This window comes from Odocoileus virginianus, chromosome 4, assembly GCF_023699985.2.
Source record: "Odocoileus virginianus isolate 20LAN1187 ecotype Illinois chromosome 4, Ovbor_1.2, whole genome shotgun sequence".
NCBI classification, from domain to species: Eukaryota; Metazoa; Chordata; class Mammalia; order Artiodactyla; family Cervidae; genus Odocoileus; species Odocoileus virginianus.
Window position 1 is genome coordinate 35,773,531 of NC_069677.1, and position 15,476 is coordinate 35,789,006.

The following is a 15,476-nucleotide window of genomic DNA, read 5'->3' on the forward strand; positions in this document are numbered from 1 at the left end:
TAATGAAGCTTTAAAAAATTAGATCATTTCTTAGAATTCTAGATTTAAGTTTTAAAGTGACATTTTAAGAATAATTCAATAATTCAACCTACTTAAATCAATGAAAGAAATAAAATACTCAAATATTAAAACTGTTACAAAAGATTTTCTGATCAAGATGCTAAAACAGAACCTATTTTAAACAATGAAGTCTTCCATAATTATAATCCAAAAAATATAGACAATTTAAGTAAATGCTCTATGGAGCCCTTAATAAATCCAGAATTTGACAACTGAGTAAAGAGAGCAATATAAGCTGCTATTCAAGTTTTCTTTGTTTCTCATAAATTGAAAGCTTTCCTTCATTCGAGGATAGGATCACTGATAGAACCAGCTTACAATGTAAAAATATATGCCTAAACAAGCAAAATATTGCCAAGCATACATATTATTAGTTACTATTTTAAAAAATGATATTGCTTATGGTAGGTATAAACTTCTATCAATCTCAAACCTTCAAAGAACCCTCTCTTAACATTCCCAAAGTTTAGAGGAAAAGCTTTCCTTAATATACATGAGCCCACATTGAGTCTACCATAGTTACTTTGGGTATATTTACTCATGCATATCTATTTCTGGTGATATCCTGAATGTATCCCTCACAATGCAGCCACTGGCAACAGGAAATGTTATAAGACGTGGATGCACAGGTATTACACAACAACTGCTTTTGGATTCTGAAGGAATAAGTTTTGGTGTGGGAATGGGGAAAATGGGCACTATTTTAACCCATGTAACCATTTAAAAGCTCTTTGTATCTTAAGAAATGAAGATATTCTATAGAATGAAACAGTACTTTCTTTTGAAAAAAATTAAAAATCAAATCAGTTCCTAGAAATGTAGTGGGATAAAAGTAAAGAACAACTACTTTGCCAGAACTAATCAACAATCTTGAAAAATACTTTACCAGTTTAAAAATATACATATAAGGGAATTAAACCTTCAATGAATATAAACTATTTTTATTTAGCCAACAGTTTATACAATGACCATACCTTCTGTCTCTCGTATGTCTAGCACCTTCTTAATTTGAGAAAGAGGCATTAGATGAATATGCTTAAGAGAAGCTGGGGGTCGGGTCTGGCCATGAGGACTCCTAAAAGTACCAATAACCTTGTGTCGTTTTCTTGCTATCTGATTATTGGGGGGAAAAAAAAAGTTGATGTCAGTAACAAAAACAAACACAAAATGCTTAAAAATAAAATGGCACTAGTCACATAAATCTATATGCAGCTCATTTAAGTATCAGTCATTACAAAATTATTATCTGTAAGTAGCATAGTTACTATGTGACAAATTCATACATGTAACTACGTAATAGAATTGTTCACATTCAAATGAAAAGAGCTCAAAAGTCAGGAAAACAGATCTATGGAAAAGATCCCAGAGGTGTGAAAGAACTTAGAAGCATTGTGAGAAGTAATGGGATCAAAGGATGATGGAATCTTCAATAAAAGGCCTTGAATTCGGAAAGGAGAATAGTTGCTCTGGGATCACTGCCTTGGGTTCAAAAAAATAACTGACTTCAGTTTAAGAACAGAATTCACAATTATCTCAGATCCCATGCAAGAAACTGAGGATAAAGGAGCGAATAATACAGAATTGGTTCTGGTTCTCATGACACTTACATACTATTGAGAAATAAGAAAGTGAAAGTAACAGTATAAATCAGTGCAAATTATAAAGTCAAGGTGCTGATATAACTTTAATTAAACTGGGAACTCACCAAAGGGAAAGACAGGTAAAGTATTGCTGGAGAAGACAGGAGCAAAATCAGAAAGGATCCTGTGACTCATGATGTACATAAGTTCTGAGAATTTTATAAGGTCTTTAAATTTTTCATTTCCATGAAATCATAGTATATTATTTTGTCCTTTTTAAAAAAATATCTCTTGGGCTTATGAAAGCGAAAGTTGCTCAGTCATGTCCGACTCTGTGACCCCTTGGACTGTAAAGTCCATGGAATTCTCCAGGCCAGAATACTGGAGTAGGTAGCCTTTCTCTTCTCCAGGGAATCTTCCCAACCCAGGGATCAAACGCAGGTCTCCCGCATTGCAAGCGGATTCTTTACCATTTGGGCTTATAATCATTAACTAAAAGACACTAACACAAAATAATTTAGATAAAGTTACTTAATGAATTGAGATTGATTGGTCATATTCATCATGATGAATATGACAAAGTAAGGTTGAAATATGTACTATCTGTGTTGGTTAATGAAAAAAGATCAAAAGGCAGTATCAAATTCACATTGATGCAGAAATATGACACAGATCTATGATAGATACCAAATATTAAAAGCCCATTTACATTAATATGGTGAAAAAAAGCAATTCTTTAATTTCCACTATAATATTTGAATGTACTTTTAATTTAGCTAAGTAAAATAAAAAATTTTAAGGCTTATTTTAAAAAGGAAAAACAATGACAAGTATTAATACTGATGATACAAATGCTAGTCCATCAAGGTAAGAACTCAAGATATAGATACATCACCTGTCATGTCTAAGTGAAGTCAGTTCAGATCTTATTCATTTTAAATGTTTCTAACACTTACCATTCTCTTCATTCCAAATCTGCTCTAAGTTTTGATGTTTTTTTAAAAACAAACAAACAAACAAGCTAAAGAATAAGAGCTTATAAATCTAAAGATCGAAAATTTGGGCTCCAAATTTAATGTTAGAAATAGAACTGTTACAGTTAATGTGATTTTGACATGAAGACTAACAGAGAGTAGGAAAAAAAAGGCACTGAATTCAGGAAGGATGAAGAAAGTGAGAGGCCAAGCTATGAGATAACAGACTTGGAGGCTACAAGGAATGACCAACGGCACGAATTAAAGTGGAAGGAAGTCAACAAGCCAGTTGTAGAAGACACCACAAAAATTGAAGGGGAAGTAAAATAAAAAAATTTAAAGTAAGCCACAACTCTCCAAGGATTAAAGAGGATAAAGACCCGGGTTTAACCCCTGGGTTGGGAAGATCCCCTGGAGAACGGAATGGCTACCCACTCCAGTATTCTTGCTTGGAGAATTCTATGGATGGGGAGCCCGGTGGGCTACGGTTTCATTGGCAGGGATTTATAATTCATTATATTAAATAATCAAGTTATGCCCTTCTTCAACAAAATATGGATTTCTCTTCTGGGAAAATGTACTTAATTTTAAAAAGAAGTCATACTTATTTTGTAAATCTTAAAGAAATATACATACATACAAGAAGTTCCTAAAATTCTTGATCTAGGCATTTATTTGCATGGAAATAAACTAAATTTTCATTTTGACATGGATTTGAACTTATGAAAAATTATCAGACTTCTTAATATTAGGTCTTCTCCTAAAAGCATTCAATTTATAGCATTAAACCAACAATTGGTTTCATCAAAAAAGTGATTAAAATTCACTTTACTTTAAACTTCTTAAATCAACTAATGTAATTAAAACTTATTGTTTCAATCAAAGCTTAGTTTTAACAATTCAATGAAGTCACACAAAACAGCAGTGTTATTACCCTGTATGAAGGACAACTTTACCTCCAGGCAGTCATTGAAGAGGAAGAGAGTTACTTGTTCTCCTCTGTCACAGGGGTGCTCACCTAGAGAAATTGTTTCAACTCGCTGAACTAAACTTCGGTGAGAAGATAAAAGATTAGCCTGAATAGATTGAAAATATTAATAAAAGAAATTACTTCATGGTAAATAATTTTTAAAGTTATAATTAAAAAGAAAGTTGTGCCAAGTTTCTGTTTACATGATAACTGGCAGAATCTAAATACAGCTGACCTTGAACAACACAGGTTTGAGCTGCACTGGTCCACTTATACAGTTTTTGTTTTCTTTAGTAAATAAGTACTACAGTATTACATGACCCATGATTGGTTGAATCCACGAATACAAAAGCACAGAAACAAGAGTGCCAACAATAAAGTTATATGCAGATTTTCTACTGCTCTGGGCAGGGGGTTGGTGCCCTTAACTCCCAGTAGTTCAAGGGTCAACTATGACAAAAAGAAAATAAGCCGACAATCATCAAAAATGAATACTTACTGGACATCCATCTACCTCATAAACAACATCGAAAATTTGCTTTTGGGCTTCTGTTTTTCTCTTGTCCTCATTAATATGGCTGAAAATGAATAAAGTTATTTTTAAAACAACAGACTATAAAAACTGTATATATACACATCTTGTGTCACACATACACACACACAATCCCTCCATGTGAATATATCTTAATCTTGATAATCATACCAGTTATTATATTCCCTAAAAGTATCCCACTACATTAAAAAAATTTTCATAGAATCCCTCAGAAAAGTAAGTTTTGCTTTACTTCTTACTACATTCTCTCTCTCTCACTTTAAACTATATTCATTATACACTTCCTAAAATACATTACACTGGTATAAACTGCAGGTTCAGAAGTTCTAAGTTCAGGTAAGGTTTTATGCAAATCATTCCCAAATCATATGCTAATCATTTCACTGAAATAAAAATTAAGACTATTGTTTCCAGACAAGATGGAATAAGAGGAAAAATATATACTTTGCCTGAAAACAACTAAAAAACCCCCCAGCAAAGTATAAAGAGGCTTTTCAAGTCACCTCAAGTCAATGTCTCAAACAATGCAAGCCTAATTATATCCTATCTACAAAAGATACACTTTACATCAAAGACATGAATAGACTAAAAGTAAAATAATGAAAATATCCAATAAGAGCACAATATATATGGTACCTTCACCAGGTTAAGCCATAAAATAAGCCTCAGGAAGTTTAAAAGGAATGAAATAATACAAAGTATATTTTCTATAAATGGTGAAGTGAAATTAGAAAATCAGTATCAAAAGGAAACTTCAAAAATTCACAAATATGTGGTAATTAAACAACAAACTCCTGAACAACCAATAGGTCAAGATGTAATCACAAGGGAAATCAGAAAACAGTTTCAGGTAAGAACAAAAAGCAAGAACATGACTAAAGCAGTTTTTAAAGGGAAATTTACAGCTATAAAAGTAAACAATTAAAAAAATAAGCTCAAATCAATATCCTAATCTTCTACTTTAACACACTGGGGGTGTGGGGGGGAGGTAAGAGCAAGCTAAATCTAAAGCATGCAGGAAAAAGGAAATCAAAAGTTATGAACTAGAGACTATAAAAAAAAATAGAAAAAGATCAACAAAATTAAAAGCATCTTTCTTTTATGAAAATATGTTAACACTGACTGCATAATTCACAGTTTGTAGAAAGGATCAAGGTAAAGAATGTGTATGTTAAACCACCAAGTGTTGAAAAACACTACTATCCTGATCCCAAAACAACAAACCAAAAGCATGATGGTTGGCTGATCAACATATAAAATACAAGCATAAGCAAAAACCAAAATATGCATAATGCTTTCAGTAGCAACAGAAGCTCATATCCATTAATTTGGGCATTATTCTACTCCTGGACCCTAGAGCTGGTAACTTCTATCTAGGAGGTCCTTACAAGTATTTTAAGAAACTCTATTTCAGGACTTCCATGGAGGCAGTGGTTGAGGACCTGCCTGCCAATGCAGGGACCACAGGTTTGATCCCTGTTCTGGGAAGATTCCACGTGCCAAGGAGCAAGTGAGCCTGGGCGCCACAAATGCTGAGCCCACACACTGGAACTACTGAAGCCTGCATGCCTGGAGCCAACAAGAGAAGCCACTGCAGTGAGGAGCCTGCACACTGCAACGGTGAGCAGTCCCTGCTCTCTGCAACCAGACAAAGCTTGAATGCAGCAGCTAAGGCCTCGTGCAGCCAAACAAGGAATCCAGGTGCTAGGTTTTAGATTTTTTTTTTTAAAAGAAACTATATATCATACAAAAGACCTCATGGGAAAAAAAAAAAAAAAAAAAGACCTCATGGAATCTCAGAAGCTATTTAATTAAATAGACTGAATATGCTTATATGTAAAGTTCAAAAAGGTGCTATATCCTCATCCTTAGGAAGCAAAACAATTAACAGCAATAGAGCTTTTAATTCTGATCGTATTAGTCAGAAAAAATTTCTGATCAATGCTGTCTCCAAGTTAGACCTACAGTAAGCAGCTTAAGTTTAATAATCAATTTCCCCTAGTAAATTTCATTGAGTTTGTACTTTGAACACATCTCCAACAAATCCTACCAATTTAAGTCCACAGAATTCAAAGTAAGAAAAAAAAAGTCAAAACTAATGTGAAAAACATATTAACATTTTCATTTCATCATGGTCAAATTCCCAAGTTCCATTTGGGTAGTTAATAAGAATATGAAGACAAAACCAAGCTAAGACAGGAAATATATAAAGAAAATGTCTATTAGTGCATTTATAACATTTTCAAATTTCTAAACCAGTTACCCTCTACATAATAGTATACGTTCACAAGTATGTTTTTGATTAATCACATCTTAACAATACTTCTAACATTTTAATATGTGACTACACTACTAAAAATAATTTAGATACTATTTTACAGAATTTTGTTATTGATCTTTTGCTATTCACAATTCTGTTTCACCAATTCCACTGTAAATCTAAGGAATAACAAAAAAACTGCAATAATGTACTTACGTCATTACTTCCTTTAGTGATCCAATAGCTTTTTCTAGAGTGCTTTTGTCAGGATTTTCTTCAGATGTGTGCTTCTTAAGATCTGTAATATTTTATCAAATATTTTCTCTATGATTAAAAGAAATTAAATGGTTTTCCAACTATGACTTAAAAATGCTGTCCACTGTGACAGACACAGTTTAATTTAAAAAAATAGTATCTAACTTTTCCTTTTAAAAAAGAGTTTTTATACAATGTTCCCTTAAGAACGAGTTTCCCAGGCAGTGCTAGTGGTAAACAATCCACTTGCCAAAACAAGAGACATTAAGAGATGTGGGTTCAATCCCTGGGTCGGGAAGATCCCCTGGAGAAATGCACCCCACTCCAGTATTCCTGCTGGGAGAATCCCAAGGACAGAGGAGCCTGGTGGGCTACACTCCACAGGGTTGCAAAGAGTTGGTCACGACTGAGTATCTGAGCACCCTTAAGAGCTCTCTTCTTAAATGTATTAAATAAGTTTCCACATTTTTTCACTGAATAAATTTTCCGAATATGTACCAGATTTTCTTTCACTATTTCAATTCCCTTCTAGTAAAGTTTGATGACTCCTAAATTCTTCAAACTCTCTCTGAATTCATGATCCTCAGTTAACTAAGAAGTCATTATACATGCTATATTTCATAGTGGGGCCCACGGCTCCATCACAGAGAGCAGCCGGTGTGAAGGGAAGGTTTTCTTTAGTTTATATTCAATGAGGTGCTTAGTCTTTGACTCTTCTTACCCAAGTTGCTTATAATGTTCTACCCAATGGTTCCCTATATCTTCCCCCACCCACCAAATCTTTTAAGTGGAATAATAGAAGAAAGGCTAAGAAACCAAGTTCATTTTAGTCATGACAACATTTGATGGATTGCTGTAAGTACTTAATAAAACAACAATGAAGATAAATAAAAAAAGAAATAGCCTATTTTATAAAGTTTAAAAGATTGCATATTCATAAATTTTCCTTGTAATCTGTAAAATAGAATAGTTTTTAAAGACTGTGGAAATCATTTTATATGCTAGTAATTCTGAACTATATTAGGTAACCTCAAAGAGAATAAAAATTACCAATTTTTATAGTTACTACCACAATTCATAGTTTAACCAATATATTTCAAAGACAATAATAGATAAAAAGAGTCACAAACTTAGTCTCCTTAAGCCTCCTACACACACTATTGTAGTTAAGGTCTAGAGGTCAAAATGCTTTGTTACACTTATTCCTGTTTTATGCAATTTAGTTCTCATACTTATATTTAAAAGTATAAAATTTAAATTTAAAAATATAAAAACTGACACTGTTCTAGACCTATTCACTACTTTAGTCAGGTAAATATAAAAGCATATAAATACACCTTTCTTTTCATGCAGGTAAAATTTATTCACAAAAATTAACTCTGCTATAGATGTCCTTTTCATTGAAATCTATAATTTAAGTTTTAGAATAAATGGATGGATGTTTCAAGAGTGTTCTGCACACTGTAAGGAAAAAAAAGCATAAGATCAAGCATAAAGAATTTTACTAAGACTCAGAAAAAGACTAAATAACTTCAGACATCGTAATCATCTCTCATCTTGTGATTTTGTGGGTGAATTTTATGTGGATGTAAACTGTTTGGGAATCAGTGACATACCATGAAATGTAAGAAGACTTTTAGGAGGGAGGCAGAAAGTTCAATACTAGTTAGTAAAACTGATTTCACAACAAATGAAGCATTTCTAGGCCAGAGTTAATTTTTGTAGCACCAGTGATTATTCAGATTATCCATAAAGATATTTTCTACATAAAAGATACAATCTTTAAAACTGAAACCCAAGAGCACTTTGAAAATGAGAAATTTTGCCAGTTTTTTAGACAATTACATAAAAACATCCAAAATTGTCTGGAAAGAGATCAGACAGGTACCATTTAAAAGTAACGCAACGCTGGGTAACCTCTGTACTGGTCGGATGAGAAGTTCAACAAGGCTTTGCCGTCCACATTCTGGTTTAGCTTGGTTTATCTGAAAAGAATTAATTTATTCAAAATTTATTTTTAACGTTTTCTGCAAAGATTATTATACATTACATTTCTTAGATTACACCTTATCATTTGTGCCCTGATAAGAATGGGAGAAGTAGGGTGGTAGTTGTTCTCTGGCAGATTATTGTGGTTCAGTAATTCCCCAAGGCCTAAAATAGCCTCTTGGCAAGCCAAGGATTAACACCTTAAACAGAGAGTGAGTTCCTCTAAGCACTCTTTTACATTTCATTTCAGTTTTTCTTAAATCTACATCATTCAAAAAGAAAAAATTTTTAAAATATTAATTATGCTGATACCATTTAGATAAACAAAGTAAGCCAGCAATAAGAAAATCATTAAAAGCAAAGCAAGATCTCATTGGAAAAATTTTAAAACTGTTTGAGAACTAGAATATGCATAACTTAAAAAACACACACACACAACATTCATATTCACTCCACTGCCTCTTGGATCCTGCTTGTGGCATATCAAACCTTGTGATGCTGAACATCACTGCCACTTTCAAGTAAAACTAAACACATAACATTAAGGTGTTCTGACGTGGATGTATCTTTACTAAAAGATATATCTTTACTATTAAAATTTAATTTTAATAAATTCCTTCAGAAAATAATTCTCTGATTTTTATTTCAAAGAAATATACATTACCTTCAGAAAAGCATGAAATCTTGGTTTCTGTTTTTCACATTTAATAATAGTTTCCTTGCTCATTTCAAAGAAGTTCACAAAGGGAGGATAGATTTTCACCAAATCTTTGGACTAGTAACAGGCAAACAAAAAAACCCAAAACACATTAATTTGTGATGGCTGTTACCCTTAGTCAATGAAACTTAAAGTTGAATAACCAGTAGTCAAAATCCGACATACCAGATACAAAAGAAAAGTTCAAAATAAATTTCTTCTCAAGGTAAATACAGGCAGTTTATTTCATAGTGAGTTAATTCATAGTGAGTTAACTAATAAAGAAAATGCATCAATTGTTAAACAGAGCCTAAAACCTGAAAAGCAAATAAATACTCAGAAACAAACAAAAGTTGATGTATCTTTGTTGAACTTCAATATAAGCTTATTGTATTGATAAACATGACAAAGTTTTAAAACTTCTATTAATTTAGAATACAGTAGCAATTATAGTTGATCTATGAAGAACCCAAGAACATGCTATTATCTTTTGAAGGATCCAAACAACCATTAAAAGATCAACTGTACTGGGCAATTTTGAAGTACAAGGAAAATGTCTTGATAAATTGAGACCAAGAGGTACCAAAAAGATCTGGGACAATAATTTGCATATTTGAAATTCTCAGTCAACCAGAAAGAACATCTAACGGCTATATGGTAAGGACTAAAGTTAGGAGACCTTAGAAATCAAAACTAAATGGGCAAGAATCCAAGGCACTGAAACTTACCTGGTAGGACTGAATCATATCCAAAGAGACTGAAGGAAATTTATAAATTCTATTTGTGGCACCTCATTCAAAACTAATATGCTTTATTTAATAAACTTAACCTATGTTCTTAGAGAAGAAACAGTTCATTGGAAGGTTTTATGCAGACACAAAGACAGTAAAAAGTGCTATCAACTAAGGAAAGGAAAAAACAAAACTCAATTATAGAAAACTTTAAAAAATCATTAATCTATGGCTGTTTACGATGGGCAAATAACATGATATATGGTAAAATGACTGTAACACAACAGTTAGTATGGACGGCATGTTTCAGAAGACAAGAACACTTTCAAAATATTTTACAAACACAACAATGCCTAAGTTTTTAAAAAGTTCTCATATTTAAACAGGTAACTTTCATTCCCTGCCATTTCTTGATGAGATGATACTTTAATCTGAATACTAAAAAAAGAAACAAAATTACTTACATATTTAAGAAAGATATCACCAATGCTTTTGCTCTCATCCCAACTAACAATAAGGTCTTCAAGATCATCCTGAAAAAACACAAAATGAGACAATAAATGATTCTGACAATCACTTTAGCATCTCTTAAAATCTGAATATTCATTTGAAAGACATACTTTACAGAGTACCTTAATTTGGCATGTATAACAGTAACATTCTCAGTAAGAAATTAACTTTTTGACTACAAGAAAAATATCCTTTGAAAGATAATTTAAGAAAACATAAAGAATGTCAAAGCAGTAAGACAGTCTAATTTCTCAGTATGATGTGCAAATGTAATTAATTTATACAGCTGATTGGTTCACTAATTAATTAATTAATTACAGAAAAGCACTTTTGATTTTGGCTGTTGAAGCATCAGCCATTAGAAACTATAATCTCTAATAGAGGTCAGCAAACGTTACTTAAAGGGCCAAATGGTAAATATTTTACAGCTTGCAGGCCATATGGTTCTGTCACAAGTCCTCAATTCTGTCTTTGTAGAATAGAACCATAAACAATATATAAATAATTGTGAGTGGCTGTGTATCAATAAAACTCCCTTTATGAAAGTAAGCAAAACTTAACCAAAATGCTAAACTGGCTGGATTTGGTCCATTGATCATAGTCTGCTAATTCCGGAGCAGTAAATTTTCTCAATCATCATCCTAAAATATTACTTATTAGTAAAAATTTAGAAGATATTTAAAAGCTTTCTAAGGTAATAAAACCAGATGATAAAATGAAATGGCAAGAAATGACATGCCCTAACTGAAATTCTAAAAGTGACTTTAAAGTAGAAATTAATCAATAAACTTATACAAGAGGTTGTCAAACCGTTACATGCAGATGCTCTCCCAACACATGTGGGATCCATAAGATTAAACTATTTTCATACAATATGAAGGCATTATTTGACTCCTTGATTCTCTTATAAGGATACAACAGAGTCATATAGAGGCGACATGATGTGTGATACTGAAAAAGAATGAATTAAGAAGTAGACAGAAGAAACAAGTTTTCTATTAAGTCAGACAAAAAAAAGCAAAACAAATCAACATCACGCTTTACTGTTTCTGTTTTGGAAATTAGTTATTTTTCAAAAAGAACATGTTATTTATGCTACCACATAAGGTGTTATTATTATTAATGTATATTTTAAAAACTGCATGAGTTCAGTTCAGTTCAGTTGAGTCACTCAGTCGTGTCCAATTGTTTGTGACCCCATGGACTGTAGCACACCATGTCTCCCTGTCCACCACCAATTCCTGGAGCTTGCTCAAACTCATGTCAATCGAGTTGGTGATGTCATCCAACCATCTCATCCTCTGTCATCCCCTACACCTCCCGCCTTCGATCTTTCCCAGCATCAAAGTCTTTTCAAATGAATCAGTTCTCCCCATCAGGTGGCCAAAGTATTGGAGTTTCAGCTTCAGCATCAGTCCTTCCAATGAACACTCAGGATTGATATCCTTTAGGATGGACTGGTTGGATCTCCTTGCAGTCCAAGGGACTCTCAAGAGTCTTCAACACCACAGTTCAAAAGCATCAATTCTTCGGCACTCAGCTTTCTTTATAGTCCAACTCCTACATCCATACATGACTACTGGAAAAAACATAGCTTTGACTAGATGGATCTTTGTTGGCAAAGTAATGGCTCTGCTTTTTAATATGCTATCTAGGTTTGTCATAGCTTTTCTTCTAAGGAACAAGCATCTTTTAATTTTATAGCTGCAATCACCATCTGCAGTGATTTTGGAGCCCAAGAAAATAAAGTCTGTCACTGTTTCCATTGTTTCCCATTTAGTTGCCAGAAGTGGTGGGACAGGATACCATGATTTTAGTTTTCTGAATGCTGAGTTTTAAGCCAGCTTTTTCGTTCTCCTCTTTCACTTTCATCAAGAAGCTCTTTCGGTCCACTTCGCTTTCTGCCATTAGGATGGTGTCATCTGCATACCTAAGATTATTGATATTTCTCCTGGCAATCTTGATTCCAGCTTGTGCTTCATCCAGTCCAGCATTTCTCATGATGTACTCTTCATATAAGTTAAATAAGCAGGGTGACAATATACAGCCTTGACATAATTCTTCCCAATTTAGAACCAGTCTGCTGTTCCATGTCTGGTTCTAACTGTTGCTTCTTGACCTGCATACAGATTTCTCACGAAGCAGGTCAGGTGGTCTGGTATTATCATCTCTTTCAGAATTTTCCACAGTTTATTGTGATCCACAGTCAAATGCTTTAGCGTAGTCAATGAAGCTGATGTTTTTCTGGAACTCTCTTGCTTTTTCAATGATCCAACAGATGGTGGCAATTTGATTTCTGCTTCCTCTGCCTTTTTTAAATCCAACTTGAACATATGGAAGTTCTCTGTTCCTATAGCACTGAAGCCTTGCTTTGAAAATTTTGAGCATTATTTTAATAGTGTGTGAGATAAGTGCAATTGTGCAGTAGTTTGAACATTCTTTGGCATTGCCTTTCTTTGGGATTGGAATGAAAACTGACCTTTCCAGTCCTGTAGCCACTGCTGAGTTTTCCACATTTGCTGGCATATTGAGTGCAGCACTTTCACAGCATCATCTTTTAGGATTTGAAATAGCTCAACTAGAATTCCATCACCTCCACTAGCTTTGTTCGTAATGATGCTTCCTAAGGCCCACCTGACTCTACATTCCAAGATGTCTGGCTCTAGGTGAGTGATCACAGCATCATGGTTATCTGGGTCATGAAGATCTCTTTTGTATAGTTCTGTGTATTCTTGCCACCTCTTCTTAATATTGTATATCCACATATAAAAAGATGATCTTTAAACCTTCACCTTAGCCAAAGATGAACTTAAGATAAGTTATAGATCTAACTGTAAGAGCTAAAACAAAACAACTTCTAGAAGAAAACATAGGAGAAAATCTTCAAAATCTTGGGTTAGGCAAAAATTTCTTAGATGAAACAGCAAAAGCAAATTACATTTTAAAAAATGGATAAACCAGACTTCATCAAAATTAAAAATTTTGGTACTTCCAAAGACACCATTAAAAAAATGAAATAAGCAACAACAGGCTGGGAGGAAATACCTGCAAAACACATAGCTGATAAAGGACTTGTACCAAGAATTTACAGAGAACCCTTACAACTTGGTAAGCCAACACACAACCCAACCAAAAAATGGGCACCAGATCTAAGCACACATTTCACAAAGATAATATACAAATGAAAAAGAAGTAGATGAAAGATGTTCAACAACATTAATCATTAGGGAAATGCAAATAAAATCATTTTATATCCTAGAATGGTTATAAAAGAAAACATATAAGTACCGGCAAGAATGGATAGAAATTTGAACGCTGATACATTACTATTAAGAATATAAAATGATGTGAAAACCTGATAGTTTCTCAAATATTTTAAATGAAGACTGCCAATATAACCCAGCAATTCTACTCCTAAGTATCTATGGAAGAGAATGAAAACACACCCAAAGATTTGCAGACAATGTTCATATCAGCATGATTCATAACTGCCAAAAATTGGAAACAACCTAAATTTCTATCAACTGGTGAATGGATAAAGAAATGCAGCATATCCTTATAATGGACTATTATCTGGCCACACAAAGGAACAAACTACTAACATGCTAAATCATAGATGAAATTCAAAAATATACTAAGTTAAAGGAGGCAGACATAAGACACTACCTATTATATATTTATGTTATACGGGATGTGTAGAAAAGGCAAATTTGTACGACAGAAAGTAGATTAATGGTTGCCTGGACCAGGGCTAAGAATGGGCATGAAGGATCTTAGTGGGGAAGATGAAGATGTTCTAAAATGTATATGGTGACAGTTGCATGATTTGGTGGCTTATTAAAATCACTGAATCATATATTTTAAAAAAGGTTGAGTTTAAAGATGTAAAATATACTTCAATGAAACTGTTAAAAAACTGAGGCATCTTTAAAAGTATTTTTAAACTTTCTGTTTCAATTTCAAAAACAGTTAATATGAATAAATAAAACCCACATAAACACAAGTTCCTCGATCATTTTTTAAGAATGAAAAGGGATCCTGAAACCAAATAATTTAAGAACTATTATCCTATACTCTGGGCTTCCTCTGTGGCTCAGCTGGTTAAGAATCCGCCAGCAATGCAGGAAACCTGGGTTAGATACCCGGGTTGGCAAGATCCCCTGGGAAAGGGAAAGGCTACCCACTCCAGTATTCTGGCCTGAAGAATTCCATGGACTATATAGTGCATGGGGTCGCAAAGAGTCGGACATGACTGAGTGACTTTCACTTCACTTAACTTCACATGCTATACTCTGCAGATTCAGAAAAGTCAAAAGGGAAAAACTTTACTTTCAGTAGTGTAAAGGTGAACTCAAGCAAGAATAATTAAACAGCCCACAGAGTCAAGAATTAAGATTTAACTATTTAAAATTGCACTTGAAAGAAAGAATAAAAGGATTATACATAAGGATAATCTTGGAACAATATAATGCAGTGAATTCTAGCACTGACTAATTAGTTTTAAATACTGGCTCTAGAGCATGTTAAGTTTTGTGCCCTTCGGCAAATTACTTAACCTATAAGTGCCTCAATTTTCTATTCTGAAAAATAAGTATAGCAATGACTCCTATCTCATAAAGGATTAAATTAGCTAATATTTGTATAGCACTTAGAAGAAACCCTAACAAAGAATAGTGCTCAGTAAGTTACTATTAACTATCTTTTCCTATGTATTTAATATAAATATGGGAGATATTTGGAAAACTGTGATGTAAAAGAGAAAAAACCTATAGCTCTGCAAATATAATCTAGTGGTACATTTTTAAAGTGTAAACAATTACAGGATGGCGGTATATAGTTTTATGAGACCATTACAATCAGAAAGCAAAATAATCTCTAGGCCACCTGAAAAAGTCCA

At 33.3% G+C, this 15,476-nt stretch overlaps 1 protein-coding gene across 9 annotated transcripts in view; it reads right to left on the minus strand.

Annotated features, from left to right (window-relative positions):
- Window positions 1-15,476, minus strand: part of ECT2 (epithelial cell transforming 2) — a 56,185-nt gene that overhangs the window by 13,448 nt on the left and 27,261 nt on the right. For all 9 annotated transcript variants that reach the window (XM_070466405.1, XM_070466401.1, XM_070466404.1 and 6 more), the window contains 7 exons: window positions 10,534-10,602; window positions 9,306-9,416; window positions 8,541-8,637; window positions 6,614-6,695; window positions 4,084-4,162; window positions 3,571-3,690; window positions 1,035-1,173 (listed from right to left, as the gene is read on the minus strand). In XM_070466405.1, coding sequence (XP_070322506.1) covers window positions 1,035-1,173; window positions 3,571-3,690; window positions 4,084-4,162; window positions 6,614-6,695; window positions 8,541-8,637; window positions 9,306-9,416; window positions 10,534-10,602 — 697 coding nt within the window. The remainder of the gene's footprint in view (window positions 1-1,034; window positions 1,174-3,570; window positions 3,691-4,083; window positions 4,163-6,613; window positions 6,696-8,540; window positions 8,638-9,305; window positions 9,417-10,533; window positions 10,603-15,476) is intronic.